Source organism: Antennarius striatus, chromosome 15, assembly GCF_040054535.1.
Source record: "Antennarius striatus isolate MH-2024 chromosome 15, ASM4005453v1, whole genome shotgun sequence".
Lineage (NCBI taxonomy): Eukaryota > Metazoa > Chordata > Actinopteri > Lophiiformes > Antennariidae > Antennarius > Antennarius striatus.
In genome coordinates this window covers 16,599,357-16,626,121 of record NC_090790.1, presented here as the reverse complement: position 1 = coordinate 16,626,121, position 26,765 = coordinate 16,599,357, and the positions used below count along the sequence as shown (strand labels likewise).

The window sequence follows — 26,765 nt, the reverse complement described above, 5'->3', positions numbered from 1 at the left end:
CCTCCATTACTGGCCTTATCCTCTACCTTCTCCTCTCCTCTTCCTCCTGATTTTGTATTCCCTCATTCAGCGGGTGAAGCGGTGCGATTAAGACCGGTCTCAGATGTTGTACTCTATATTTCATCTCATTAAAAACACTTCCTTTTAAAAGCACGCAGTGCGAGAGCGTTCCATCAAACCTCTCACCGTGAAACAACCTGAACAGCCATGAGCTGTCAAGGTGCGCAGAATTCGACACTTCACCTTAGGCATATGTACACCAAGCCATTAAGTCAGTGGCATCTCATAAGCACCAAAATGTCTGTGCTCTCTTTTCAGAACTCAATTTTTCTGGAAGACAAAATTACAGGATTTCACTAAGACGGCTGTCAAAGCCTGCCTTTATTGTAAAAAGACAATGTCGTCATTAAAATAATATGCTTCTCTTATAACAGGGAAATTTAAAGATTAAAAGAGTGCGTGAGAGGCGGAGGGAAGCTGAAAGGACAGCTTGACGGGGTTCTGAAATTAGAGTTTGCCACTCAGCCTGCAGCAATAAGACACTTCTAACACTGCTTGAGGAGGACCGTGAGGCCCGACCAAACAGTTCCTCCCCTGTGATGTGCAATAGATTCTGTGTGAGCTATGTGGTTGACTGTTTGCACACTGATGTGGGCGGGTGGCTACAGGAAACATTTAGAGGGAATATGCATGACTGCGCTCCTGTTTCTGCATGTGTAAGTACGTGCGGGGCTACACAACAGCGCGCGACGACGCCCGCACCGAGGAACAAATTAAAATGATTGAAGTAATTGTGAGGGAACTGGCGATTTTTGGCCAGCTGTTCTGTCTTCTTGGCGCTCTGATCCGCAGTAATGCCTCTCAGATCCTGCCCACGTTTTACAATGCAGACGATCAGATAGAATAGGAGGGAGGATATGGTGGAAAAATAGGAGGAGGATTTCAAGAACTGGTTCTGAACATCTGGGAATAAATGTCCTGTTTTTTTAGTGAACCAGATTTGGAACATTGAACTATTCCCTAAATAACCCTGACATTGTTTTAGCAGCTATATTTAGTGGAGTTTTAATCATTTGTGCTGTTGTGCGATGAAAATGCTTTTTAAATATAACTATGAAGTTTGTTTGTTTTTTCACACAATGGAACTATATGTGAACATTTCAGTGCAAAGAAAGACAAACATCAAGTGAAATATCTAAATTGTGAAGAATGATATGGAAGCAGAGCCGTCACACACACCACCACAAAAACTTACAGTTGTGTCCTCCAGCGTTACTGATCCTGAGGGACGTCAGGTTGTAAAGGAGATGTTGGAAATCGAAGGCGGAGGATGCCGGTGTGAATCTCGCCTCGCTTTCGTGAAGCCTATGAGAAGCGAGGACAGCAAACACATCATTTACACCATGTTTATGCGATACATTCAAACACCAAAGGCTATGGTTAAACAACAGAAACTTTTTTAGAGGAACGAAATCCTTAGTGGAGCACAAAAGTGATTATGTGGCTGATTTATAACAACTGGGGTGTTTTTTGCTCTGCTTTTTTCTCTTTCAGTAATTTAATGAGAAGATAAAAAACTGCCCTGCTACTGCTTGAATTATTATCCCAAGCTATCCACATTATTACCAGCAAACCCACAAAGCAAAGAAAAGCGCGGTGCTGACTCGAACACACATTCAGAGCCTTGATCACTGAGTCTCTTCAGAGCCAGACTGCAGCCATCTGACCGTTTTACTGCAGCTGTCACACACCCTTACTGTACATCCAGCTCGACATGGCCATCATTATGTCAAGCAGATATTCTCAAAAGAATCTGCAAAGCTGCTAAAGATGAGGAGGAGCAGTGTGAAGCGTGATGCAAGTGTTCAGGTGTAATAAACACAGCTACAGGTCACAGTGATATTATTCTAATTATTCCACATTCAACATGACTTAACATGATTTGGCCTGAAGTCTGATGAAGGAGGGTGAACGACTGACACAATCAGGGAACGACTTTTTTTTCCACTCAGAAGTCATTTGCATCAATGACATTTAACCTTCTGCATCTGAAAGTATCATTCTACTATATCCATGAATGACATCGGTGCACCACTTTGTCCTCCACTGATGAATCCAATTCCCAGCTTAACGTAAAATATTGCGCAAAAGGGAAGTGAAGTCCTGTCAATAAAGCATCATGCGGTGACTCCTGGGTTTTTAGAGTCTTTGTGCTGACAAACTGCTGATAGAGTCATCTATTGTTTTACAACACCCTTATAAAGGGCATCTTACTTTGAAAATTATATCCAATCATAAGTCTCAAACCCTATTCATAGGCAAGAATCATAAAAAAACCAGAATGTATAAACTTTATTTTTATGACCTGCCTAAGCAAAGCATTTCATATCAGTGTTTGATGACCTCTGTTTTATTAGGTCAACTCTTCCTAGCCCAACCCTGAATTCCTTTCACAACATTCTGTTTACTTTTGTATGCAATCATCTGAATGTTATATGTTCGCTTTGCAACTCAGACCGAGCCTCTGCGTGTTTGTGTGTTCTCTGCTTGCCACACAGTCGCCATTGATGCGGCACGTCCTTGTTCCATGGCCTGACATGTAGGCACAGTAATAAAGAGAGGCAATTACAAACTGGGCTTCAAAGCCATCGTAATGGAGCTGGTCAGACAGCGATAAGCAGAGTGTGCTTGAAAGTGAACAAACTCCCAGTCCGGCTTTCTCTACAGAGCATCAGTGTCCCTTTTAATCAGCACCAAGCAGAGCGCAGAGAGCCACGATGTAATTAAGCCTGCTCCACTAAGGATGAGAGGAGATCATCAAGAGAGAGAAGCCCAAAAGAATACCAGACACACACACACACACACACACACACACACACATGCCAATACCCTTTAGAGAGCGAGAGAGAGAGCAGAGATAGAGATGCAAGATGAGCGACAGTGCAAAACATAAAGTGTGAGCGAAGCCCAGAGAAAGATGAGCCCGATAAGGTACATGGAGGATAAAAAGACATGAGCGTAAAGATAGAAAATACAAACGGGATACTGAAAGACCATCCATGCATGTAGGTTATTAGCATATCTACGCCAATGTGAATTCAAATTAATGGGATTATCTATTAATATCAATTAGAGCTATAGATACTAACTCTGGTCCTTATCAGAGAATGAGCTACCACGCTTTGCTTGGCTTCACGCCTTTCCAAGCGTCCGAGTTTGTAGAACAATGAAAGAAGTCAAGAGTAAGATCTTTTGACTCTTCATGTAAATGTTCTGGCCCTGCTGTTGCCGTCGCCTAACTAAAGGCTTGACAAATAGTTTTATTAAAATGCACGGCAAAGGTTTAATAGGAACCAAGGAACATGTCAACAATCCATACATCTGGAATGAGATATTTGTTTTCACACAGACCTGAAAAAGATAAATGTGAGCAGCACAAGAGCTGTGTTTCTGGCCTGGGATTGTAAGCCCATATAAATCACAAAGAATTCATAGGTTTGCTGAGGCACATAATAATTTCATGTTTCTTCGTACTTTTCTCAGTCACCTGTCAAATTCTGCTTTATCTTCAATATATTCAGCTGACCCTTAGCTGTGATCCACGTCTGTGAATTTTCTCAGAAATGAGCTTGGTGCCAGATGGACCAAATGCACGTACGGCTACCAGCGTTGTGATGACAGCTGCAAATTGGCTCATATCTTCTGAAGGCATTCGCACAAACAATCCCCCACCCCCCCAAACACGTTTGGCAGTTAAAACAGTGAACATTTATCAGTCGATTGTTAAAAGTAGCTGAGCGCTGGAGGTGTAAATATTATGCTTTACATGCAGGAGATGCAGACATATGGCTACAAGCGAGGCGATGAAATCTCCTGGCCTACTGCTTCCATGGGAACGTAGGAAGGCTGAGAGGAACGGGTGGATGCTGACTTAACCACCTCCTCCCCCTTCATCAACCCCTTTGGCTCACATCCCACTGCTCCGGTATATTTTTCCTACATCTGATTTTGAAATGAACTTTGCACCGGGTGGGAACACATAGCCACTTAACAGGTTAATACATTTGCCTTCAATGAAAGGGGGATGCCGTCAGTCACAAGAGACGTGTGTTCGCTCATGTTTATGTATGCACCAGCACGCCTTCAGCAAAACACGTGAATTCCTGTTTTCTTAACAAGTGTGTGGACTTTTCTTTTATGTATTATATGTTGCAAATCACACGGCAAGACACCCACGTGGATCAAAAGGTTTTGTGTCAGACATGCTCAAATTCTTAACATGTTTGCCGGAGTGTATGAGAGGCTGGAAGAGGCAGGGGGAGGACGAGGGAACGGCGCACCGGGTAGTGGAGTGCATCTGTGCATGTACCTGAGAAGTGTAATGAGATCTGTTGAGAGCTTCTCCAGAGAGGAGGACTTAATGACAGTCTCTGTCCTCCATGCTCCAGTACATTTCAGAAAGGGAACTGCAGAGCTTCTTTCTGCAGGGGTTTTCTCTCCTCGCTAAAGGGGAAGCTCATTATTAATGCACAGGCACCAGAGAGAGGCTTCAAATGGGACAATCCAGCCCATAAACAGGGATCACAGGCCGGATCCTCTGATGGAGCAAGAACTTAAGCTCCATAATAAGAGCATGTCACATATTTAAATTTCGAATTTAGACTCGAGGGTTGAAGAAAGGGTAAAGAATGCAAGGTGGAAACATAATCAATATGAACGATGTTTTCATTTTTAAAAAAGAAAGCTCCCGATAAGCCGCTGTAGCTACTGAAGATAACGACAGTTTCTTCAGGGGTTTGAGGAGAGGGTGAATATTTAACTTTTGACACACGGGTGCTATCCTATCTGCATGCATGTTTCTCTTTTTGTTTTTACATTTTCTCTTTCTTCTTGGGTTTTACACTTGATTTTCAGCGGATTGAATCTGGGGTGCTTATCAGATGAACCCAGTGTCCATTCATTCACTACCTGGCCTCTGATGGGAACAAACAGTACATTTTATGCCTGGTTTCCATTATCTTCTACTCACAGTGGATTTTTTTTTCTCTCTCTCCATTCACCGCTGCTGATGAGCACCTAAGTGGAAAACCCTGGTAATTAAAAGACGGATGCATGACGTTCCCTGACTACATGATTTAAAGTGGGACCAATTTATTGTGGGATACTGAGGGCTGTCGTCTGAATCCAAACCACATTTTTAACACTTTTTGAGGCGCTGATGAAATTGGACAGCTATATGTGGGCAGCTCCTAAAACCTCCAAATGGACCATCATCATTAAAGATTCATGCAGGCAGTTAATAATCATGTGGAGAGTATTTGCTGCAGACATACTTCATGAACACTTATTTATGTCTCTGTCCCCAACCTACGCAATCAACTCACTCACAATATTCTGATTCTCTCCTGGCCTTCCTGCTCTCTTTAATCCTGTTGATTTTAATGAGGCTGACCAGTCCTGAGTCATCGTCTTCTCGCCACCACAGACGACGTTACGAGTTTTCTGACACCCGGGGGAGTCTAGACAAACAGTTGTTAAACGCTCCAGCAAGCTGATTGCTGAGTCAGAGCTCAATGCATCATCTCAGACAGTTTCAGATAGTGACTCCAATCTTTTGACAGGGAATGTCAGCCGCTTCTTTCTCTTAGAGTCAGTAAAAAAATAAAATAATGGTCCGGCAGCCGTCACTCAGATGAAGACGATACAGTTTTGACCGAAGTCTCCAAGGCTCATTTATTCATTTTTACTACATCTCACTGCGTCACTTCTGAAGTCATCATATGTATTTTATTAGGGTTTTTTTTAATTATTCTCTTTTATGTCTTTACAGTTGATCGGAGCTTTATTTCAGACATTTAATTTAATTCAGCATTTTTAACTCTGGCCCTCTTCCAACATTTATTTACTGTAGTTTAGAAGTTTCATTTTACCGTTACTTTTATCTGAAGTTACTTAATTATTGAAGCATGCATTACTTTGAGCCTAAACTTTAACCTTTTCCAACAGCACAATTTGGTCGACTTCACTATCCGATCTTTTTTCAGGGAGAATCTAACCTACTCTTTGCTCACGCTTAAATCATGTCATCTTCCATCCAATGCCGCCCCAAACCCTCTAATAATGTACAACCTTTAGTACCCTTTTCTTCAGTCTCTTCAAAATTTAAGACAGTAGCAACCAACAGGCAGTGGTGGTTAGTTGACAAGAATGTTTCGCACTGATGGACTGGAACCCTGTGGAACACCCAGAGGACAATAAGGGGCTTTCCTGGCTGTGTAACATGTCAATTTTCACATGGGCACTTCAATTCCATTAGTTTGTTGTTTTATGTGTTTAATTTTAAACCCATGAAAACAAAGAAATGTAAATCCCTCCTCATGGGAGAAAGAAATCTTCCAGCGCCGGCTAGAGGGAAGAAGTTAAGTTGGTCTGTGGGCACTGAGGAGGAGAATTAAAGACAGGAACACGAGGGCAGAATTGAAGACAAACTGCAACAAAACCCTGTGAAGGAGGTGCTGGGTTGGATGAGAAGGATTACCGGCTTCAAAATACTTTGCCAAGTGAGAGAAGGGAGGACAAATAGAGTGATTTAAGCCTGTTTTTTTTTTCCTTTTTTTTTTAGAGGTTTAATGTTGACGCCAAGCCAGATGCATCCACTTCCCCAGGTTGATGGACCTGATGAGATGTAGCCACAACATTGTGACTGATTACACCACCTCTCCCCTGCAGATGATCGCGGCAGGATTCACCTCCCCAGCCCTAGTCTGCCTCCTCCAGTCCCTAAACCACCTCCAGACTGACCACTTTACCGTGAAGGGCGAGAGGGAGACGGGAGTAAACTGGGGGAGAGGAGAATCAAGAGGAAGCTTTAATGTGAGATAAAAGGGCTGGTGGAGGATTTTCCAAGAGAAAATGTATCTGTGGCACAGTTGTAAAAATACTTGAGGGTCAATATCAATAACAAATTGGAGGATCTTAAGGGGTGATGGTAGGTCAAGTCCACCTTTCTGTAAACTGGTGAGGCCTACTCTGTTAAAATGTAAAAAAAAAAAAAAAAGACTGGTCAGAGATAAAAGTTCTGGATGCGCTTATTTTTCTGGAGTTAAATCTATCCTAAAACTGTTTCTGTAGATGCACAGCGAAGGAGATGCTGGTGGCTGTAATTGTTCCTTCGCTCCCTGCTTGCAGCCGAGGCATTGCTTGATAACTTTATTCCAACTTAATTGATTGGCTGCAGTTTCCACCCTGTGTGCCACTCCTGCTCATAAAGAGAACATAGTCTGGGTATACAAATGAAGTTTTAAACTAAACAGAAATTTGCCGCATCTGAACTTTTCAAAACGCTTTCTCTCACGTCTTTTGCCAGCTTTGAATTTTTAACAAAAAAAGAATTTTTAACACAAATTTCTTCACATAGGAATCTAATAAACTAAATAAAAACTTAATAGAAACAAATGATACAGTAAAATAAAAAGCAAGCTGGGAAAACAATTCAATCAATGCTTTCCTCTCAGTTTCCAAACAGACATACTAATCAAGTCCCGACAACACAAATTATTAGCCTGCAACTGCCACACACCCAACGTAACGTAATCACAGGGAAGCAAAAACAGGAAGCTGCCAGATCCAAGTGTGTAAACACCATCAGCTCCATGTAACAGGAACTGTTTAACAGCTTGATTTTGATTACTGCCATTTTTATTACAATATCCAACCTCTGATTGCTGCTGTATTCAGCGATGTGGCCTTGCCCTACAGTCATCATGAAAAATGAACGTCTGTAAGTCAAAATGACATTTTGATTTGTTAGGGTTGTTCACACTCACAGTTGCTCATTTTAGATGGTACTTTTATTTAAATGTGACTGGAGGTGTGTGGATGTGACGTGATTAGAGAACAAATGTACCGCTACATGTGTTGTGCACGTGGGAGGCTGCAGCCTGGTGACATTTAAAACTGTTAGCAGTAAAGTGCCGGTGGAGGTCAGAGACTCCTGACAAATGTGAAGTAAATGTTCAAACTGAACTTCAGCGTCAAATATAAAAGTCACTGAAGCTGCAGTCATTAATACAAAATGAAGACATAGAGCTCTGGATGTACACAACGCATACAAGGAATACACACAATGTGATTCCCAAAGTATGTGAAACGATCAAAAAAATGTACGAACGCATGAATGAAGACTCACAAATGTACAAAAAAAAGAGGAACAACAGAAAAAGTAAACAAATGAATAATTAATCGCACAAACACAACTATGGAAGAACAGACTCACAAAAAACTAAATAAATAAGTGAGTAAATGAATAAATGAATACACAAACTCAAACACAAAAACCTGAGCAAACAAAAAAAAAAAACTACAAATGAACACATAATAAAACAGTCACACACTCTGCTGTAAATCTCATCGAAGGAGTTCATGTTTGTTCTTGTCTGGGTCAATCAGAACTCAACGTACGGATGAGATTGTGCCTCTCATCCTGACCGGGAGCTGTTCAGAGTGCCTTCAGGGAAATGTTGCTGGGTCAAGTTTGCAGCCACTGCAACCAGACCACAGCTAAGAGCAACAGGGTGGATTTGTTTTGTTTTTTTCATAAGCACACAATGTTACACAAAGGTATTCAGTAGAAAATCACATCAGAACGATGGGCCACAATAAACGACTGCAATGAGAGCACCTTCCAAACAGATTCACTATGTAATCATGACAGACACACACACTCACCTTCTTCATTTTTTACTAGCTAAAAAAATCTGGTGTCTGTTATTTATTACTATCATCTCAAATGTCTGGATGCTTGTTGTGTCCCAGCAAATGCAATTATCCTCTTCCAATGCCCAATTTTACCTCATCAAGATCAATAATGTTACTTTATCCACTGGCTGTCTGGGGCTGCTTCAGTCAAACCTGAAGCCTCAGTGTTGGAGGGAAATGGACAAATGCCCACACACTGTACCCCCAGGCCATGGATCCACCCCACATCCCAGCTCCAGCACCGCGTGCTGATACCACAGATGCACCACGAAAAATTACAATAAACATTCAATATCTTTTGTCGGTTATTTCAGACAGTGAAACCTGTGTGTATTCTAGACTCCTTCCATATATAAACTGTAATCCTTTCTTTTTTAGCCTACAGCTCTAAAAACCAGAAATATATACAAATCTAGGCAAACTGAAGAATGTTTCATGTAATTCATGATGAAAAGAATCAGAATCAGTTACTTTCTGTGAGTACAATCATTCCATTGATGTGGTAATTTGTGAAAAAGGTTCCCCGACTGAGCATTGAGTGCATAAATGGACACACTTTCAAGAATTTTGACTTTTCATTTCTGATTTTTTTTCCTAACTGATCTGGAATGAGCAGATTTTTTTTTTTAAATTTTCATATCCTGTATGTGAAAATGATCAAAATAAAAACAAAAGGCATGAAATATCTCAGTTTATGTGCAATACATCTAAAATATATGAAAGTTTCATTCTTCGAATTAGATTACAAAAAGAAGAAAACAGTTTTCCATCCTATTATAATCACTTGTGTATTTCACTCTGCTCTCTTTCCTCTCCTGTAACCCAATCTCTCTTTCATCTGGGCTCCCATCCTCGGCCTCCTGGACCACAGTGACCTTCCGTCTAGAGTCAGAGCATTAGACTTTTACAAATTGCATCTGCTAAAGAATTACCTCACATCCCTCCCTGCGAGCTGTCTGCAGATTTTAAAAAGTTAAAGACTTTTGAAGAACTTTTTGGGACATGTAAGAGTAGCTGATGTCCTTTTTGGTGACTATAATTTGAATATTTTCTTGCCTGAGGTGAAGCATGCTTTAGATCACTAGTCACTCTCAACAGACTCTGAAGCACTAAATGCATTGTTACTGGGTCATATCTCACTGAATGCAAAACTAACCCACAAGTGAGCAACATTAACAGAAACAATTTCATGTAATTATTTTCAGGACATAGCTTGTAGACACTATGCTAACCCACTTGTAGTGCTGTATCATATTGATGTGAACTGCATTCTCATAGTGTTTTTTACAGGAAAATTACGCAACTCTGATTTCCAACATGTAAATAATTGTGTGTAAAATTTGTGTGGATGTTCATGATCCTCAGAGGATATCTGAAGAAGGTTGACCTTTGCCTGAAATGACTGCATCTCCATGATTTTTCATACAGAATTCATGACTCCTCTCCATGAACTGCCTGCATAAATAATGTCATTCTAAGCAGCTTTCTTTTTTATTTAATGACAATTAGCAAGGGGTGAACGCATCAGCCTAAAATCAAAATGTTAGCAAATGCTGCTCTAGCATTTAGCTGGAACCAGCCGTTCAGCTGTGTACACTGCAGATGAATTTGTGTTAATGCCTCATCTTTACTGACCTCTATATCACAATGGCTGCATTTTATAAGTCAGTTAAGCGCATCTTTGACTTTTGTTCCCCTTTACTACCGCTCTGTCGCACGTATGCTGACTTGTGTCATTTCACTGCTGCACACATTCCAAGTCATTCAGGGTGAGACCATTTGCTAAATGTATAAAAGGGAAAAATGGAAATATAATTCTGCTGCTCCAGAACTGCCAGATCCACATGACAGCCAGAGCATGAGGGAGCTGGCTTCATCGCTGCATTCATATCCCAACACACTGCTGGGACCACGAAAGCCGTGTCAGCGTAGGAGAACTGTAATCAGTACTTGGGTGTCCTGGATAGTCCGTACTCTGCGGACGCTGCATATATTGTAACAAGGAAATCAACAGGGAGCTGCACAGACGCAGTGGAAAACAAACATCCCGACATTCACTCTTTTGCACACATTCAAGCAAACACTATTTTCAGAGGGACTAAGTGCAACATCTAAAAAAAAAAAATTAATATATGTAAAAAAAACCCATGCATACAGACTTACACACTGACAGGACCACACGTGCATCATTGTACCTGATGGTGAACGAACGGCGAGGCGTGAGGCCGGGGTCGTTGTCGAGCACCGGTTGAGGTGAAAGGTCAGCAGACCGGGCGATTCCAGAACCTTGGAGGAGCAGGGTGACATGATCGGGGAGCAGCTCCACGGTCTCAGAGGTGAAGGTGACGGAGAGGAGCTGGCCGTAGCTGTAGGCTTGGTGACCCAGAAATTTCTCTGGGGAGAGGGGGTGATGGAGAGGTGGGTGAGTCGGCTTTATTATTCCAAGCTAACTGACTGGTATCAGTGTAACAAGCGCAGAAAGGCTGTTTTAGAGGCTGACTTAGCGTAGAGTCATTAATACCTCCCCCCATTCCGTTCAATTTGAGTCGGTGTCAGTGCCTATGAGACCAGAGATCATGCAAGTCCACATGAAGAACTGCAGGAGTCTGTGTGTAATTATTCACTTCGGCTCATTACAGCACATTAATACAACTTCAAAGATTCTAGCCACCACTAGACAACCACTCCATTCATCTACCAGCTCCTAAAACACACACAAATTGCACTTTTCATGAAAATATTAAATCAGCAAATTAAAAAAAAAAAAAAACTCCATCAATACGCTGATGTGAAAATGTAAACAAGTTAGGATAAAAAAAAAACAGAAAATAAATCATAACAATTTTGAGAAGAAACAACTAGGCTGCCATTCTGCAGCAGCTCTGGCTGAGTGAGTGGGCAAAACTGACAGGTTGCACGCTTGGTTGCCACCTTGTTTTTGAGCGTAATCATGTGTGAAGTACATCCTGAGCTCCTCTGGGGTTTGGAAGTGCCGAGGACTTGAGTGGGTGATTTTGCTTGCAAGGGGCCTCTGCCGTCATTCACAGTAATTCAACTGTCTGATCGTTCCTCAGCTCAACCAACAACCCACTTTTATCATCTCTGCCAAGCTTTGTTGTTCATCCGCGGGTCATATGTACGGCTGAATATAATCATTGTCTTTATCTGACCTGAAAAACTTTTGTAAAGCTCCACTTTTTGCTACCTTGAATTGAGTTTATTCCCATCGTTCGGTTATGCTGATGTACTACTCAGTGAGGTGTTAAAGTAATTAATGAAGTTATTACTTTTTCAAGTAATAAGCAATGAAATTATTATTTTGATTAAGTCTAAATTGTTTCTTCTGCTTCCATTATTTCATATATTTCATGGTTGAATAAATAAAGATATTTGCTTTCCCAATTACTGTGTAATTATGAATTATAATGTTAATATTCTTGCTGCATCTTTCCAGCTAAAGTGTCTCTTGCTTTATTTTTTTTTAAAAATGTGTCAATGCAGGGGAGTTAAATTAATTTTTATTTCTTTTTGTGTGCTCACAAGCGAAGTGTTTCCATAAGCTTTAAAAGGCTTCACAAGTTTCTAAAATCAAATCAAATCAAATTTCTGCTTCCATCAAATATGTATTGGTTTTACAAAATTACGATTCCAGTTTGAGTTTGCACGAATGAATGAAGCTCAGTGCTCACGTATTTATTGTCAGGATTCACAAGTATTTATAGGATATTAAATACAGGCAATGATTATAGGGGAAAGGCTTCAATTACACGACTGATCAGTCACACTTTCTGGTCGAGTGAGGCATCATTCATGTTACTGTGACTTCAGAATCAATAAAGTAGCATAATTATAGCCAGTCAGGATGAGGCGCAGCGGCCGAAGGACCACCAATCAGGGAAGACGAAACACTTTCTCAAGTGAAACGAGCCGTCACACTTTGCAGCATAGTTTCAGAATTGATATATCGATGACGCGGGCTGAGAAAAAAAAGAAAAGAAAATCAACTTGTCCGGAACAAACGAGGCTTTGATTAAATCCATCACCAAATAGACAGGAATGCCTTCATTGAGCGCTCTCACAACTAAACGCTTTAACAGGTAGATAAACAACTTATATAGGATTTAAATGAAATAACCGATCAATACTCGGTCCTGGATCTGGCAGGCCGCCACCAATACCGGATCAAATTTAGACCCAAGCAGCTCAAGTAGATGTTTAGTGTTTATTAAGACTGAAGTAGGAGAAAATAATATATTTCTTTACCCCTTATTGCTTCATAATTAAATTATTCATGGATGCATATTCAGTTGTATTTTTGTATTTGTGTTTTTTGTCTGCAAAATAACTAGATATTCTCATAACCTATCATCTGTCCATCCTCCTCCATAAGGTTGTTCTGCCATAATAAAATTTTGGTCTCTCCATTCAGTCACTCAGACGCACCATATACTCAAGCTGCACTCAACAGAATAGCATCTCCACTAGCAGAGGCTCATTGCTCCATTAACTTTAAAAATGAGAGCAGTCTCAGCAGAGCCACTATTTTTGGGGCACGGAGAAGAGGCAATTACATATATTTGGAGAGTGATGCTCTGTAATAATGAGTAATGTAAGAAACTCATGTTCACAGAAAATAAAAGTCAACAGAAATAATTTTTGAAATGATTAATAAGAAATATAGACTGCAGATCCATTGCATAGCACTGGGTAATGAGCACAGTGATACTATTGTGTGACCAAGCTAATATTCTCTCCTAAAATGCTCCCTTATGGTTGTGAGTGGTTATTTTTCAGATGTAGCTTGCTGGCCCTTATTCTGCTGGAGTCTGATTTGCATCAGTGTGGTTTGGGCTGTTCTTTCTCTGTATGTGAGGACAGGAGCACCAAAGCATAATTACTCAAGGCCCTAATAGACCATCCAGGATTGTACCCGCCGGTGGGCTCCTCTCCAAAGCAATGAATCACTATGAAAAACAATGAAAGAATTATTCATGTGTAAGTGTAATCCGCTGTCAGTGTATTGCCATGAATTTATATTCATTACTTTATCTCACAGAGCAAATAGAAAAGACTGGAAAAGTTTAGATATCTCTAAATACCCCTACTTAAAGCTGCAATTGGAAGCATCTGAGAGTTGAACGTACACAATCCAAAATTATCCGCCCCTTTCTGCCTTACATTGTGTCACTCGGCTAAGCCCCACTCTAAAACTAACAAGCTGGAATGGCTGCGGAAAAACTGGCTGCCCTGTAAAAAACATCATGCCCATCGTGTCTGCAGTCTATGATGCAAGCTTCGCCAAGACCCTCATTCTTCTCGCCATGGCTTCTCTTCTCAAAGATGCCCCAGCAGCACATCTAGCCCCCAGGGCAGAGTGCCCCAGGCTTCAGTGGTGAGTCCATTGAATATTGGGATTAGAGGGATGTTCTAGACCTTTTTTAGGGGCAAGAAGCAGCAGAGAAATTGATTTCCCTGGGAGGGCATTGCCACATTGTCAGGAAATTATAAAAGGATATTGCACATGGACACCATTGTCCAACCTTCAAATCCACCTTTTGTCATTATGTTGCTTTAAGTTAAGCATAGGTTTGTGACATCTTTACAATTATGCAGTGCTGTTGGGAAAGGAGGGGTGTGAGATCTTTTACTGTTGTTGTTTCTCATTCATTGTGTTGAAGAGTGTGCACTTGAAAGAGTGAGAGAATACGGTGGAAGAACACTGTTCGGCGTGTGAAGGAGCAGTGATTAACCTCATTAGCACAGTGTTTTCAAAGTGGGGCTGGTACGCCTTTATTCCACAATGACATCACAGATAAAAGGTGTGATGTTTTGTTGCACCACAGTGGTGCAAAAGTCATACCTGGAGATATGAGATGGAAAGACAGCAAGAGACATCGGTGTTTCGATGATCAGAATGCAATCCAAACTGGACTTGAAAAGCAGATCATAGCAGTTAGCAGGTAACACAAACAGGAGGAAGAAAATCAACTAAAAATGTCAGTGCAGAGCAAATACCACTTAACGAGGAAATAAATTGTTTGTTACACCATGGTGATCCATTCTTAGCAATACGCAGCTTGGCAGTGACACTGCTGTGTTTGCACTTCTTTTGCTCGCTGAACTCTGCTCCGGTATCAAAAACCTCACACTGGATCGATGTTGTTCACCAATTGTTCTTGTTGGTGTAAATCAGCAAACGGTGTTCCCATAAAGCGCTTTCGCTGTGTCGCAATCTCTGTTAAAAATGACAACAGACAGGAGCTGATTGACTCTTCTGGGGTCTGATTGGTTTTTCTCATTCCCATATGAAAAATTGTTTGAAATACCTTTCGGAGAATCGAAACGAGCCACAGGACTCTCATCAATATCAGTTAATCCAACAGAGTCCTATCATCTTGACTGTTATGAAAAAATAGTTTGGTTGTGGTTTTTCTATGAGTCTATGACACACGTGCTCCAAACACTGAAAAATACAAAGCCTCAACTCATGGCTCTATTTCTATTTTGTTTCTACAAGTCCATTAGACTGAGCTATTGGTGCGCTTGGAGAAACTTTTCATCACAAATGATAGACGCTCATATAACTTTCGGGGGAAGGTGGTGGAGATCAGAATCAATCAAGGGGATTAGCTCCAAAACAATAAAATCCTCTCAATTTGAATTAAATCACAGCTGCCTTGACAAACATCGGGTCAAAAAAAAAGAAAGAATGGAAACTCTGAAATCGACTAACACGCAGTCGGACGGGAAAGGCTGGACGGTCAAAATTTAAAGTCAATACCAATAGTGACAGGATGACCGGTCACACACTGAACTGTACTGCCTGCAGGGACAATATATGTGACCGGAAAACTAACCGAATAAGAGGAAAGTCACACTTTTATTCAGCTGGACTCTTTAAGGCATGTTCAGACACATGCTCATTGATTGCACTATTAAAAAGGAAATGCAAGGCCTTGTTTGGTGCAGACATGCTTATATATGTATATATATGCAAGAAGTTGTTTAGCTACATGAAGCTGATGAGGAAAGATGTCACAACGTTATAAGGTTATGATTATTATAGCAATCCCTTCTCCTTCAACAGCATGCAATTTCATTGAGATTTCAATGCTGTTCCTCAGGCCTTCCACACTTTACTTCCTCTTTAGAGAAATTCAAACCATGCATGCTGTAAATATCTTGCATCTTTGAGAACCCAGTGGAGAATTACGTTTTTTGGGGTCCCCATGCATTAACCTGTTAATTCTGTTGATGGCGCATCCCTGCTTCTTCAGATGCTTAAATTGATTGGGCTGAATTCTGCAATAATGCAGATAATCTACCAAACCTGCTTTGCCAACTATGTCGTGGCAAAAGGGTGGGCATTGATTCTCTAGGAAGCTCTCTTTCTTCATTCCTCACAGTGATCTCTACAGCTTGAGCGTCAATAAGGTGACTTCCCAGAGTTCACTGTGTAAAGACAACAGACACACAGACAACTGAAATCTGTGAGAGGGATTGAGGAGGAAGGTGGATGCAACCAGACAGAAACTACAGACCTTTCACCAATCCTGTGAGTGTGACCATTTGGAATAGGTATCAATTTCACCTTTTTTATGGGGTCAAACAAAACACTGCACAACTGAGTTACTTTCAACCATAAAAAACTCTTTACTCACCCACTCAAACCTTCCATAAGCACTCCTTCACTTTGCAACAAAGCTGACTTTCATTTTGTTTTTCTTCCTTCAATGCCTTTTATCTGATTTTTTCCCTCTCTTCTCTCGGCCTTCGTCTTTCCACTCAATTCCTTCATTTCCATTTGCTACATCTCCTGTATGTTTTTGCCTATGCTTCTTGACGACAAGGCCACCAGACTGAATTACATGCAGACCTGGGTGCAGGTAGCACTCAGGTATTGTGAGGCTCTTAGCTGCAATTTCAGGTTGAATCAGAGTGACAGATATAGCCTGGAGCTGTTCTCATGGAGCTTTGCTCTTCTTACTCTCTCTGTCACTCCTCAACAGAACACAAGAGGAAGCATATGCTGCTCTCCTGTCGTCTACTAGAGGCTTATTTCATTAAAATTCTGCTCCCTTCTTTTTATTTTTCTTTCCATCTTCCTCTCTTTGTGCCTCCCTGCTGCTTCAGGCTTAGGAGGTCGGCTGGCACTTCAGATATGAAAAAGATCTACATTGGTAGGTCCTCAACAGATGGCTGTAAGGACTTATGTTCGATCACGTCCCCTTCAGCACGAAAGTCGCTTGACCAAAACGGCCACAGTTGTAGTCCAGCAGATTCAAGTGGTGACCGTAGTCCTTGGAGGCAGGTCAAAGCAACTGTTTGGGAGGAACTTCCTGTTTCTCTATGACAGTTCCTGGCAGCTTCGCTCAAGTACTCAGTCTGTTGAGGCACCACAGGGACTTGAGCTGCGTCTGTGTCAACCGTCAAGCAGATGTCCTGGATTTGTAGGAGGACAAGTGATGGTGCACATGCTTTGGAGGAAGATTGTGAACCCAAGTGCACTCACAAATACACAGTCACGTACTTCTACCTTCATTTAAGCACGGTCAAGCATTCAAAATACATGTTATTTAGCAAGGCTGTAGGATTGATTCTGAAGTCCTGATTGGATGTGGTTTTGATGGTCATGGTTAAGGAATTAAAAAAGGTGAGGTCACAAGTGCAACTGAAGTTTATTTCTATTTCACATTAGTTTGAATTCTTCCTGTTTGGCCTGAAAGCTCCTTGTCAGGGACTATTGAGCGAATAATTGTCATATTTTGCCCTCTGTATCATTCACTGATATTTCTGGATATGGGTGAACTAAACCGATCTCGAAAACTCCACTCTACTAATTCAATTTTTGAATTAAAAAGAAAAAAAAAAAAAACACTGATTGAATCCCGTTCCTCTTGTGACAGCTGAAGCCCAAGACAAATCGCGGGGACGGATGCATTCGAAGAGAATCACAGAAAATGCTTATTGTGTGATGTTCGATGTGGAGTTGTCACTCAGAATTATCTCCCACTTTGGCGGAGAACACAGTGGAGGGATTTCAGCGCAAATACAAATTAAAAATAAAAAGAGCAGAGAGATAGTGTGTGTGTTTTTTTTATGTGTGTGTCTGACAGAGAGAGAGAGAGAGAGAGAGAGAGAGAATTCCAGTGCTGTTTCCAAAGCTGCTGTCACTCTGTTCTAATCTTGAAAGTAACTGTACACACCAACCTCTATAGCAAAAAAAGAGAAGGCAAGAGAAAATTAGATCATTAATAGGGGTGGCAAGGAAATAGATTTGTGCATTTATTATGTTGAGAAACAACATAAACAAGCACTGGGCAAAGCAGATAAGGAGGCTGCCACAAAGCTGCTCTCGGCCAGCCGGGCCACTAATCTGTGTGTCAGCCTGCAGAGACTACTACTACTTAATATAGAAGAAGAAAGCAACTTTTAAAAACACTATTAACTATGTACATTTATAATTACACAAATATTTGGAAAGGCATGCAAGTATTAATTATGGACTTACGTGCGCGTGCAAACACATTCGCAGCGGTCCAATTTGCACATTGCTGTCTTATTAACGCGCTCATGATGAAATGCTTCAAATTATGCCTGACCACCGAGCTTTGTCACATCCGGGCCTAAGCTTTTCATCTTTCTAAAAAAAGACGCCTCCGAACCGAAGTCGTTCACTTCACATATTGGGCATTAAACCTCCAGGATGCTGAGTTAATGGGATTGCTACTGTTTTGCCTTTGGCTGTGGGATGCATGGTGGCTGGAGGGCCCACGGGCTGACGGCTGGAACAGACTTAGCGGGGACGAAGACGAACCCAAGCCAATTTTCACTTTGTTGCTTCTCCAGCATGGTGAAGACATCCAATTCCTTCAGGCCTTTGCTGCCGGGGCGTGTGATAGAAATGGGCCCTAAGTCCTGTAGCCCGGCCAGCTTATTCTCTTATCTTCTAATGGCTCTGATAGTGGATTGGAGCGGATGCTGTCAGAATAACTGCTGCATGGCTTGATGCCAAAGATCCCCATTAATCTCACTAAGGAACAACAGGAACACTCTATGGCTATTACAGATCCTCGACCGGTGATATTATCATTTACATATTTGCAACAACAGCAACATCTGGAGGATTAATTATCTAATAATATAACAGGCAGCAAACACCACCTTCTGAGACAAGCTGAGGTAACAATCCGACTTTATCTCAGAGTTCACATCTCTATTATTTTGAATTCTGACTCACCGGAAGCTTTATAGAAGCCGATGTCTTCCTCGGAAAGAGGCAGCAGGTAGACTTCACCTTCCTTCCAAAGCAGCGGGTGCTCCTGCCCCTCGGAGAACACCCCCGTCCAACCGTCTTGGTCTGGATATAAAATAGCTCATTTCTTACATTGTATTTCAAACAAAACGGTTTTTACGTGACATTCAGGATTTATACGTGGCAAGAAGAGTCTGCAAAGATTTTAATGTTTGAGCAGAAGTGTGGATTAGTTTTCTATTGGTTTTATTTATCTCTCTTCCACAAAGAAAGGAAGGAAGATAGAAAGACCTTGAGATCTCAAAATCTAAATAAAAGAACATGCAAATTCAAGAAGTAGGTTTGATGTACAAACTTGTACAAGATGTCTCTCTTAGACGTCTCAAACTAAAAGCACCGCAGTTCAGCTCCAGATTTTTTGGTTAGATCAACTTTGCTTTCTTGATGCATCTCCTTCATATACAAGCTACCCACATCTAGCATGCCAACCTCTGAAACAACCGACTGAAAAGAATGTGAATCATTAAATATTCTTCCCAAAATCCTTCCCAGGATGCTCACTTCTTTGCATTTGCATTTCCTGAGTTTACAACTCATTTCATTGTGCTGAATATGGGCTGCAAATTGGTTTTGCATAATGAAAGTGAAACAACATATCCTTCAATAAACAGCAGCGTGATCAGATGTGGCAGTTAAATAAAATAAAGAGGCTGCATATTCAGGGAGAATACAGTGAACATTGTTGGTCTTGTTAATTTTATCAGGGTAATAACAGTCCCACAGTTACAAGGGAGCCTCGTTTATGGCTGCTGAGCCTGAAACAATACCTTCCATAAAGTCAGAAGTAATGTTGACAGCCGCATAGTGATTAGAGGAGGAGCAGGCCAGCGAGTGTCCAAAGCAGAAACATGGCTGGCACCCTGCTGGGTTTAGTTGTTGTAGGTTGAAGAAGCCTGGCTTGCATCTGTAGACACACACGTTTGCATGCACACTCATTTACAGTAGTCAGTAACGTATATTTGTGCAGCTATTTACCACATCTTTTTCACGGTGTATTTCTCATTCTCAGCGTGCTGGATGCCGCAGAGTTCTGAAAGGAGGAACCCTGACCTATAGACACTACCTGGCAGGGCCAGAAATAACGCTACACCGCACATCAGCTTCTACACAAGCCAAATTACACAAGAGAGGGACCAGCGCTATGATCCGTGAAGCCGTAAAAATAATTCAACACACAGGCAGCACAAAATTATTCAATAGGCTGAGACCTGGGGCTCAACGCATTGCTACTATTACAGCCACTTTATCAGAGCCATCCTGTGGCCTTGAGGAATGAGATAGAAATGTTGGGCGAGAAGCAAATTGTTTATTGACATGTAACAATTCCATTCCCATCCGACCCCAGAACTTAACGATAAAGGATTCTAAACCTTTGCTTTTAGGACAATAGCTGCAAATATAGAATGACAAACAAGTCATAACCAATTTTTTTCCTTAAAATGACGATGCTAAAGGTCAGACACAGCCAAAATATATTAAACTCTGTACATAAATTAATAATAAGTAGTCAACAACGACCTTACGGTACCTGTCACAGCGCTGTCCTTCCACGTTGGGCTTACAGTGACAGCGTCCGTCGACAGGAGAACATTCATCCACACTCCCGCTGGGTTCGCAGTCGCACAGCCTACAGACAGGAAGTGACGGGAAGATGAAAGATTCTCATCCACTGCACGCACTTGGAGTACATATATGGGGGAAAACACATGCTGCTGAGCAGGAATTATTCAAGACAAGGACAAATTAATGGGATGACGTCAGTGGATCTCTCTCAGCTCGCTCCAGATCACAGATGGTGACGGGATGCCCCTGAAACCAGGGGGTGTTAAACCCAAGGACACTTCAGGTACGCTGGGCTCCATCTCTGAGCTCAGACCTGGGCCTCCCTCTTTAAACATGATCTTTGACAACATATGACAAAAATTAAAAGGCTTTGTAAACAGCATTGATGAAATCGAGCATGTAGGTCAGCAGTGAATTGGATTATGTCAAGATTGGTTTGATCAGCCTCATTGATTGATAGCTTTTGTTTGAAACTGTAATGCAGAATCTCTTTTTTAATGAGGCACTATTACAAATAATTCAATTATCCGAAGGCAAGCTGTCTGTACTCCTTTCTGCTTCAGTGGTCTGTGTAATTCACACCTGAACTCAACAGCCTGATGTTGGTGTTTGAACAAGAGACGTCAATGAGATGCAGTGAGAATGAACCTTGGACAACCTCAAGTATTATTCTAAATTGTCATCATCATAGATCGTAAGTAAAATGTTAGTGACAGGTTTTCATAAAGTGAAAACAATCTGCAAACGCTGGAAGTGATGACCTTTTATTGCATGTGTTGATCGTGTGAAACACTGCTATAAACATTCACCGGATATGGAGCAGCATTCATTCATGAAAACAGCTTTTAGTCATATTTTGCTTAAGTGTTGTCTCCCTCTACCCCTGACATAGAAATTTAGGTCTTATCTTGGGCTAATAAACTCTATTAATGCTAAATATTTCACCACGTCTGATTGCTGTTGATGCTGAAATCTGAAACAGGTTTCTTTCAGCTTCTTGCTGAAAACAAATGGTTACTGCAGCTAGAGACAACATTCATTGAAACAAAAGCCTTTCAAGGAATTATTCATACCCAGAAATACTGATTTATCATCTTTTCTTCGCTCATTAGTGACACTCTGGATTTAACAAACAGTTTGATTATTACATTAACTTAACTGATATAGCTGTATATGTGAAATTGTCTCATTCACATCGACCTTTGTTTGTCATTGAACAGAAACAAGGAGCAGACAAGACAAGTGCTTGGTCTGAATGAATTGATTTATTAAACGGCATACCTATTATTGTAAGAAAGAAAGCAGGTCAAACACATTGAGGAACTTCTGTAAAAGAAGAGGGATGACGATGAATGCTAAGAGGAAAATACTGATTACACCAAGTGTAAGGAAAATGCAGAGTTAAGAGAGATGTTAGAATTATCGGATTCAGGGCATTGACCCTTGAGATAAGTAAAAGATAATATTTATTATGATGTTAAAATAAAGCTGTGATAGTAAAGGTGTTGGATAACGTAACTCCTAACAGTCCTCTATTTGCAATTCAACTTATCACAGCTTAGCATTCTCCTGGCACGTACAAGAAAGGTGACGGTGGACTCCTTGTGAATGTAAATACTGCAACATACATCTAACACACACACCCTATGATGTATGTTTTACATGCTAGCTTATATGTATGGAGGCTATGTCAGAGAGATCATTGGTCACAGAAAGTTGCTGCTTTTCATCGTCAAACTGAATGAAGTCAGTGGATCTTCAAGCTGTAACAAAGGACAGTTTGCAGAGCCTTAGAATAAAATCAGCCTCATATGTTAGGAATAACACTAGATTGAATACTATATATGACTATAATAACATATTTTATTAGAGTTTATTATATTATTCATATTATTTTAAAGAATACATTATTTTTTTTCCTGTTAGGGGCTCCACCTCAATTAATAGATCACATTTGTAAATCAGTCCCTGTGAGGAAACACAAAATTACTTTGAAATTGACAAAAGAAACAGACCCCAAGAATTTAATGATTTCAAAGATAAATCATGAGAACCATCAGACAATAAAACACAAAATGTTTGGACACACTTCCAAAATGTGTTAACTGTGTCGATGCGTGTTGCTCACCTGCAGCCACCGGGCCCGAGTGAGTGAAAGCCAGCTTGGCACATGTCACACTTCTCCCCCATCACGCCAACTTGACACAAACACCTCCCCTCGCTGTCACATTGCAAGCTCACCGAACCTGGGGTGGGGTGGGGGGGGTGTGATTATGCCGCAAAGAAAAAACAAAAAGAAAAGGAAACAGAGAAAGACAAAAAGGAAAACAAGTAGAGGTATTTTCAACAGGAGCCGTAAATGTTATTGTTAGATTCGGTGAAATGGTCGATGTATCATAATGATCTGTCATAATGGTGATAACTGAATGCCTGCTATTGAATTCCGGCTCAAAAACCCCAGAGATGAGCCTGGAAGAGCTGGACATAACCTTGCAATCACGCTGTATGATGTAGCTTCAGGTAATGGAGAGCAAAGACCAGCTGGGGCTTTATGGACATGAGAGAAAAGGACACCTAATGGAGTCCACTCAAAGCTTTTTTCATATAATGGTCTCCAACAGCTCTGTGCAATCACCTGACATCACTCAGGAGGCATGGCAGGAAACATAGCTGATGTATCTGTTCATTCCTCCCTCTGGCTGTCTCTCTTCAAACTGATGAAGGCGTAATTAAGAGTGAATACATTCAATGCCGCTGCACCTAAAAGAGGACTTTAACTTTTGGTTTAATTAAGGCCGAGTCGCTCCATTGATAGTGTTCAGTGAGTCAGCTCGATCGATGCGCAAACAGCCGAGTGAAAGTCATGGATTTCTCTAATGGTCATTTGGGAAGCAGAGGTGAGGATAAATCTGATAAAATGAGTGATATGTGAGATAAAGGTTGTAGAAATCATACAGATTCCCCTCCCAGGAGGCGTTGGCAATTGGTTGAGGTTAAAAATCAACACGGTTACGGATTAAAAATCATTCGGCCATTTGATTTGCAGCAGTCTATCTTATGTGTCACTTTTGTGTGTGGCTAAAGCTGGCTTAGCACTCCTCATTGTGCTCAAATAGTAATCTACTTTAAACATAATTAAATGTCTCATGCCAGAAAAACAAAAGTAATGAGTAATGATATTTGCATGGATTAGAATGAAGGGTTTTAGAAACAATGAAGGGTTTTGCATATGCAGTTCACCAGTGACGTTGCAGTTGCATGGTGAGCATGGCTCCTCATCAGATTTCCTGTGGTGGTTCTCCCTGCAACGCTCACAATGGGGCCCATCCGTGTTGTCTCTGCAGCTCACGCAGCGCCCCCCACTGCCAGTGCTCCGGTACTGCTCCATGTCGAACACGCACTCATCCGACCTCCCGCTGCAGTTACACTCTGCAAGGGATGGAAACCAAGTAAGAAGGAGCGGGAGCAGGAGCAGGAGGTCAAGTGAGGAGAGACGGGAAGCAGCGAGCACACGGAGGGGGGGCGACGAGCAGAGGAGGCAACGAAGCAAAGAGAGGGAAGACAGAAAAAGACAAGAGAAAGGGACAGAAGGGGTGTGTGAGAGATTATGTGTACTGGGATTGGATCATAATTTAGAGGCTCGTTGCTAATCTCATTTCACACAAGCCTAATGAGGAGCCAATCGGCTGTCAGGGGGCACTTAGATAACAGTAATTCATGTTTATACAAGAGCAAATTACTCAACTGATAATACACCATCACAGCTCTCATACCCTCACATCAAATTCCTCCTTAGTTCACCAGTTACCCTGAGGGGGGATTTAGGTGAAATTACCCATTTTATTATGAATCAAGTTCTCTGTGTTGGCAATAACCATATGATTACTCCCTCCTGCTAATACCGAGTCTCTGTGGTGATCACCTTATTTCAAAGAGTGAAAGAAATAAGCGCCAGCTGCTTCAGAACCTCATGTGGTACGATATATTCATGACGCCGTTAAAAGTGAACAAGTGCACGTGAGTGATGTGCGCCATCACAGATTCTCTTTCTGATCTGATGCTATGATGTAGAATTTACAGAGCGGCAAACCCAGGAAGCGTGGACCTTCAGCTGTTGACATCGACACACAAACTGACGCCCAGACATCCCGTTCCTACAGTCGCTGACAGTGATAAACGTTGCCAATAGCGATGCTCTGTCCCTCTGTACCATAATGCCTGTCAGCGCCAGAGGAGCCAATGATTGAAGGTTCTCTCAGCCCAGCAGCACCTTCCCCCTCCTCTTCCTCAGACTGCTGCCTCCATGACCTCTTCATATTGTGTATTGTGATTAAATCTGAGATGCTTAACAAGGTTTGTAGTGTTGCCACAGTGCCTCATAGTCCACCCACACACATCACATGCGTCATTGTAGTCGCTCCGAGGTGTGGAAACTGCTTCAGGAGTGACCATCGTAGACGCCAGAGGATATACGATAGACGGAGATGTAGTTTACATTAAACGATTTGTTATTAAGACTGTTCCAGGTGATAAAATACATCTTTTCCATTAAAACCCAACCCAAACATTGGAATTATGAATATTAACAAGCTAGTTAACATCACTGCAGCTTCTTAAGGACAAGAAGGACATAAACACACCATTGATTTTCTTTCACCCAAGACTGCTGACGAGACTCATGTAAAGTTCAAAAGTTCAAAATTCACTCATCGTCCAGCACTGATTGGTCTCCTGTGGGAAATATCTAGCGCTACACTTGATAATTGCTCCACTATGTTCATCAATCTTCAGCTAGCTTTGCTGTTTTTTTCTTCCATCAGAGAGATGGAGATGCTCACATTAATGTATGAGTGACGATGTATGACATTCATTTTCTATAAGTATATAAGCCCTGCTGCACCACATTCACACAAATTAATTTGAGATTTTTTGTACATAGTAGTCTAGTCTTTTGTTAATTCAGACTAAGTTCATACATGTCATCTCGATAAGCAGCTTGGTTAAATGAGGAAATCAGCCTCAACCAAAACCTGCTGTGAACACGAAACGCACCTCAACACAAGTCGCCCATTAGCTATCCGCTAATGAACCAAGAACCCTCTTGAGGCTGAGTGAAATCGTCCCCTAATTGTTGAACCAAAAACAAAATAGAAATCCACATAGATTTTCTTCTCTTTCCTAAAAAAAGCAAGTGAGAGTAAAAACGAAATCAGCTGTCAAGTCAGTATGGAGTATGGAAACAGTAAATCATAGGGTCGAACCGTGTACGCCAGACATGTCATTGCAGGTCATTTCACGATGTCACAAGCAAATTAAATGTATGCTTTCAAACAAAAAGTCTGTTGGTTTAATGGAAGTTTTCTTGTGGAGATATACGACCCATCCAAAAGAAAACCCACTCTTGGAAGGATTTTGTTTGAGCAGTGTGTTTGCTGTAAAGACTGCCGGGAGCACGGAGTATTTCAACGTTAATATTTCACATAAATTGAGCTGACATACCCTCGAAGACTTAACGTTGTAAATAGCATACAGTCAAGTCTGTCCCAGTGAATAAGTCCAGGGATAAATTTCTTACGACACTGTCCTGCTCCCTGAGTCCCAATGAAATCTGTAACCTTGATTTCACTCTTTAATAATGGACTTTGGAACTGTTGCTGTTAATTAATAAAGTTCAGTTCTTTAAAGTGTTTTTTAGTCGAATTAATTAAAAAGGCACCATTTTTGTAGGTATTATTTTTTATCATAATAGCTGTATGGGTCATGTCAGAACTTATTTCATGTGTGAAAAGAATCAAGGAAAACATTTTTTAATTGTGGATCTGTGTTTTTTAAATGAGCTTCAGTGCAAACTGAACATCTGGCTTTCCGTCCCTCCAAGCGAGTTCAAGAAAAGTATGTTTGTTTATTACTTGCTTCAATTACTTGCAGCCTGCAGCAAGACGACACCCAGTTTAGATGTTATTTCTTTCCAGTCATTAACAACTTATTTAATCTACTTATTTTAAGATTTGATAGTTTTTCAGCTACTGACACTGTCTCAAACTTGTTTACCTGTCATCGCTGACATTTAACTTTGCCTTGAATGTACGGCTGAATGTATGGACTGAGAAAGCTACAAATATACTTTTGT

General features: G+C 41.2%; 1 protein-coding gene across 1 annotated transcript in view; it reads right to left on the bottom strand.

Annotated features, from left to right (window-relative positions):
- The window catches only part of lamc3 (laminin, gamma 3), an 82,502-nt gene that overhangs the window by 25,944 nt on the left and 29,793 nt on the right, over positions 1 to 26,765 (bottom strand). Inside the window, exons 5-11 of the mRNA XM_068334788.1 lie at positions 23,876 to 24,064; positions 22,764 to 22,881; positions 20,601 to 20,699; positions 19,840 to 19,976; positions 18,998 to 19,117; positions 10,953 to 11,151; positions 1,256 to 1,365 (exon numbers count right to left, since the gene is read on the bottom strand). Of these exons, the coding sequence (XP_068190889.1) occupies positions 1,256 to 1,365; positions 10,953 to 11,151; positions 18,998 to 19,117; positions 19,840 to 19,976; positions 20,601 to 20,699; positions 22,764 to 22,881; positions 23,876 to 24,064 (972 nt within the window). The remainder of the gene's footprint in view (positions 1 to 1,255; positions 1,366 to 10,952; positions 11,152 to 18,997; positions 19,118 to 19,839; positions 19,977 to 20,600; positions 20,700 to 22,763; positions 22,882 to 23,875; positions 24,065 to 26,765) is intronic.